The sequence below is a fragment of the Lepidochelys kempii genome, chromosome 1 (assembly GCF_965140265.1).
Source record: "Lepidochelys kempii isolate rLepKem1 chromosome 1, rLepKem1.hap2, whole genome shotgun sequence".
Taxonomy (NCBI): Eukaryota; Metazoa; Chordata; order Testudines; family Cheloniidae; genus Lepidochelys; species Lepidochelys kempii.
This window is the reverse complement of record NC_133256.1, coordinates 2,569,171-2,574,273: the sequence shown is the minus strand read 5'-3', so window position 1 is coordinate 2,574,273 and position 5,103 is coordinate 2,569,171. Positions and strand designations below refer to the sequence as shown.

General features: G+C 43.3%; 1 protein-coding gene across 1 annotated transcript; it reads right to left on the bottom strand.

The window, feature by feature from the left end:
- Positions 1–294: 294 nt before the first annotated feature.
- On the bottom strand, positions 295–3,775 carry LOC140916005 (olfactory receptor 52N4-like). The gene is made up of 2 exons (XM_073356841.1): positions 3,745–3,775; positions 295–1,235 (listed from the first exon to the last, which is right to left on the bottom strand). Exon 2 carries the CDS (start codon positions 1,231–1,233, stop codon positions 295–297), a length of 939 nt encoding a protein of 312 aa, XP_073212942.1. The 5' UTR covers positions 1,234–1,235; positions 3,745–3,775.
- Positions 3,776–5,103: the final 1,328 nt, after the last annotated feature.

Below are 5,103 nucleotides of genomic sequence, written 5' to 3'. Positions count from 1 at the left end.
AGCTGCACTATCTGCTGGTGGTGTGGAAATCACGAAAAGTCTGAGTGACAATGAGTATAGGGATGCGGGCTGATGTGTGACATTGAAAGAGATCAGGTGATGTAAAGATAGAATTCAGCAGCACAAGGAGCAGTGCTTGGCGATAGAGTGATATGATGTTAGGTGTGAAGACATTCTCAGACTGAACTTCCACAATGCTGAGCTCAGCCAAAATGAAGCAGAGCGTACTTGACTGATGAGGGGATACCCTTCCTCCTCTTGTTATGCAGGTTTAAAGTCAGTGGCCCCCAGTGATCACCTTCTGCAGATGTGCTTGACCACTTTGTCACGAAGCTCTTTGGTTTTGACCCCATAAATGATAGGATTGAGCATGGGGGGAATGAGGAGATAGAGGTTGGCCAAGATGATGTGGACATGGGGAGCGATGCCCTGACTGAACCGGTGTGTCAACTTGGAGAAGAGGGAGGGAGTATAAGACATCAGCATCACACAGATGTGGGCTGTACAGGTGTTGAGGGCTTTCTGGTGGGCTTTCTTGGTGGAGATTCTGAGGATGGCCCTGATGACGAGACCATAGGACAGGGCAATGAGCATCAGGTCTAACCCGATAACTGTAACTGCTATCACCAAGCCATACATCTTGTTGACTGTGATGTCCCCACAGGATATCTTCGCCACAGCTATGTGTTCGCAGTATGTGTGGGGGATAATGCGGTTGGTGCAGAATGGCTGCTTCTTCAGGAGCAGGGGCAGGGGCAGAATGAAGAGAACAGCTCTTAACAAACCCACGAGCCCTAGCTTAGCTATTCGTGCGTTGGTGAGGATGGTGGAGTATCTCAGAGGGTTACATATGGCAACGTAGCGATCGAAGGCCATTGTCACAAGGATAGATGAGTGCATAACAGAAAACACATGAAGGAAGAACATCTGGGTGAGGCAACCATCCACAGTAATGCCTTTCAGATTGAACCAAAATATACACAGTGCCTTAGGCACAACGGAGGTAGAAGTGCTGATGTCTGTGAGCTCCAGCATGCAGAGCAGCAGGTACATTGGCTTGTGCAGGGTCTGTTCTTTCCCTACAACAAACAGAACCATGAAATTTCCCAACAGGCTGATAATGTAGAACATAGACAAAGGGATGGACATCAGGATATGGGCAGCTTCCAGGCCAGGGATGCCCATAAGGATGAATGTTGAAGGGTCAGAGGGGGTGAGGTTGAAAGATGCCATGAGATGAGGTTGATGCATTGATTGGGCTTAGAAATGTTCAAGGTGTCTGCAAAGGGAGAGAAGCACAGCCATGGAGTAACACAGTTTATAACAAATAGTACAGTAAATATTTTATAGTTATTACCAATCTAGAAAGAGGGATTGAGCAGTGAGGTGGCAACATTTATAGATGGCACCAGATTATTTAGGTCATAGTCAAGGCCAGAGAAGTCCTCAGAGGGAGCTAACCAAGCCAGGTGGATGGGCAACATGATGGCAGGTGAATTTTGATGTTAATAACTGCAACGTGTACGCCAATTTGAGGGGAAAACGTAAACCCCACAAACACCTCACAAGATCCTAATTTAACTGTCTGAACTCAGGACAGGGACCTGGGCATCATGGTACACAGCTCTGTGAAACCCTGCTCACAGCGCAAGCATAGACAGAAACTAAGCAAAACATTGGGATCCAAGAGAATCATGGAATCATAGGACAGGAAGGGACCTCTCGAGGTCATCAAGTCCAGTCCTCTGTACTCACGGCAGGACCAGTCACCATCGAGACCATCCCTGAAAGGAGTTTGTCTAACCTGCTTTTAAAAATCTCCAGTGATAGAGATTCCACAACCTCCCTAGACAATTTATTCCAGTGCCTAACCACCCTGACAGTTAGGAAGTTTTTCCTAATGTCCAAACCAAACCTCCCTTGCTGCAATTTAAGCTCATTGCTTCTTGTCCTATCTTCAGAGGTTAAGGAGAACAATTTTTTCCCTCCTCCTTGTAACAACCTTTTAGGTACTTGAAAATGGTTTTCATGTTCCCTCTCAGTCTTCCCTTTTCCAGACTAAACAGACCCAATTCTTTCAATCTTCTCTCATAGGTCAGGTTTTCCAGACCCCTAATCATCCTTGTTGCTCTTCTATGGAATCTCTCAAATTTGTCCATCTCTTTCCTGAAATATCGTGCCCAGAACTGGACTCAATACTCCAGTTGAGGCCTAATCAGCGCGGAGTAGAGTGGAAGAATTACTTCTCGTGTCTTGCTTACAACACTCCTACTAATATATCCCAGAATGATGTTTGCTTTTTTGCCAACAGTGTTACACTGTTGACTTATATTTAACTTGTGGTCCATTATGACCCCTAGATCCTGTTCTGCAGTACTCCTTCATAGGGAGTCTTTTCCCATTCTGTGTGTGTGCATCTGATTGTTCCTTCCTAAGTGGAGTATTTTGCATTTGTCCTTATTGAATTTCATCCTATTTACCTCAAACCATTTCTCCACTTTGTCCAGATCATTTTGAATGTTCATCCTATCCTCCAAAGCACTTGCAACCTCTCCCAGCTTGGTATCATCTGCAAACTTTATAAGTGTACTCTCTATGCCATGATATAAATCATTGATGAAGATATTGAACAGAATTGGACCCAGAACTGATCCTGTGTAACCCCACTCCTTATGCCCTTCCAGCCTGACTGTGACCCTTTGATAACTACGTTCTGGGAACAGTTATCCAGCAAGTAATGCGCCCACTTTATAGTAGCTCCATCAAGGTTGTATTTTCCTAGTTTGTTTATGAAAAGGTCGTGTGAGACCGTGTCTAATGATTTACTGAAATCAAGACAAACCATTTCTTCCATTTTCCCCCTATCTACAAGAAGAAGGCTATCAGGTTGGTTTGACATGATTTTTTCTTTACAAATCTATGCTGACTATTGCTTATCACCTTATTATCTTTTAGATGTTTGCAAATGGATTCCTTAATTATTTGCTACACTATCTTTCTGGGTACAAAAGTTAAGTTGACCGGTCTGTAATTTCCTGGGTTGTCCTTATTTCCATTTGTATAAGCGGGCACTAAATGTGCTCTTTTCTTGTCTTCTGTGTGGGATGGGGACTCATCTTGTAAATACAATGCCATGAGATCAGTCAGTCAATGTTTCACCCTCCTCTGGACTCCCCTGTCTAGTCCTGGGCACCCTCCTCACAGAGGATATTGCAGAACTACAGGGGTTCAGGGAAGGGCAAAGAGAATAGTCAAGAGCCTAGGGAAACTCTCAAACTGAGAGAGATTAATAAGACTGGGATGGTTGCCTTATAAAAGAGTTGAATAAGAGGGGACATGAGAAAAATCTATAAAATACTGACTCATACAGAGTACATTGAGAATGTGTTCCCCCGTCTTATTACACAAGATCAAGAAGACATTCAATTAAACTGAAATGTGGCCAATTCAAAACTGATACTAAATACTACTCTCTTCACTCAATGCCTAATTAGACTGAGGGACTCATTGTCACAAGAGGTAGTTGAGGCCATGAGCTAAGCAAGAATCAGGAAGGGTTTGGACATTTACATGGATAGTGGGACTAACCAGTTACAATAGTTACAGCCAAATCAATATTTTGGAAAGCCTATACACCCATGTGTTTCAGGGGACAAGCCAATCTCTAGCTGTTAGGCATTCAGGTGACACTCTCCCGATGGTCAGGTCATCCCCCCATCCACCCACTGCAGGGTTTCTTTCACCTTCTTCTGCAGCACCTATGGCTGTCACTGTCAGAGAGAGGAAACTGGATTGGATGGACCATAGGTCTGATCTATGATGCAAGGCCCACTTTGGAAAGGAGCCAGCTTTTTCCCAAGGAAAGAGACATTATCATGCTGGGCTATGACTTTTTGCTCAACAGAATCAGCATGAAGGGCACAGGCATCTTGGTATTTATCGCTACAGGCCTGCACCTCTGTTACTTCCTGTGTTTCTTTGGGTGAGCCACTTTCTTGCAGGTACCCAGCTTTGTCTGAGACATAAGTGTGATACTGAATATATCAGGAGTGCCCTGTAAGCCCCATATTTCTCATTGATATATAATTGTGATATTGCTTATATAGCAGGCCATGTGAGGTATCAGGGAAAGGTTATGATTTGCTGAAAGTCATTGTTCTATCTAAATATGTAAGCATTAGTGCATATGAAGTTATGAGAGTGCATTTGATGGTTGTCACTTAATCATGCTGTGAGCTGGGAATCAGCAGCTCCACAGAGAGAACAGCAAGAAAAAGTAAACAAAGCCTGGGCAGGTGTCAAACAATCATCAACATCCATTGTCCAGCAAATGAGCTACAATGCAATGACTGGCTTGCACAAGGTCATATCACAGGAATTACTCAACCTTGCCTGGCAGCACAACAGTGCCCAGCAGACATGCCTGGACTTGTGTTCTCCAGGGACTAAGGGTATAGAACAGAACACAATGGCCCCACATTTGACCTTTTCTCCTTTCCCCATGTAGCCTATAGGGCTAACCTGCTTGCTTGCCTATAGAGATATATTTTCCTACAGATTTCTTATTTCCTTATGGTTTTTATTATTTGTTTTATTATAAAAAGTTATAACAGGTTTATAGTAAAGTAGTTTGGCTGTAACATAAAGGACTTAAAGGCCACAGCCTGTATGTTGCACTAAGGCAAAGTTATCATATACATGTCTGGGACCATTCACCCAGATAGCAAAGTTGGCTCACCTATGTTCAGGACCTGTCACCTAGATAGATGGTGATGAGCTAAAACATAAGGTCCACATATGATGTGTTAAAGCAAGATAGCATAGGGACCTTCCTAAATTCATACCTTTTTAAACTTAACAGATGATGTAAGCAGAGACAATTGTCAGCAACTCAGCTGCCAACCCTTCTCATGCCTCAATATAGATATAAAGTTTGCAGATGACACAAAAGTTGGGTGATCGTAAATAATGAAGAGGACAGGTCGCTGATTCAGAGCAATCTGGATTCGTTGATAAACTGGTCGAAGAAAACTATGTGTCTTCTAATATAGCTGTGTAGATAGATCCATCTAGGTACAAAGAATATCGTCAAAGCTGACATGA

Coding starts and splice junctions, on each gene's coding strand:
- LOC140916005 (XM_073356841.1), bottom strand. CDS start 1,233: ATGGCATCTTTCAACCTCACCCCCTCTGACCCTTCAACATTCATCCTT.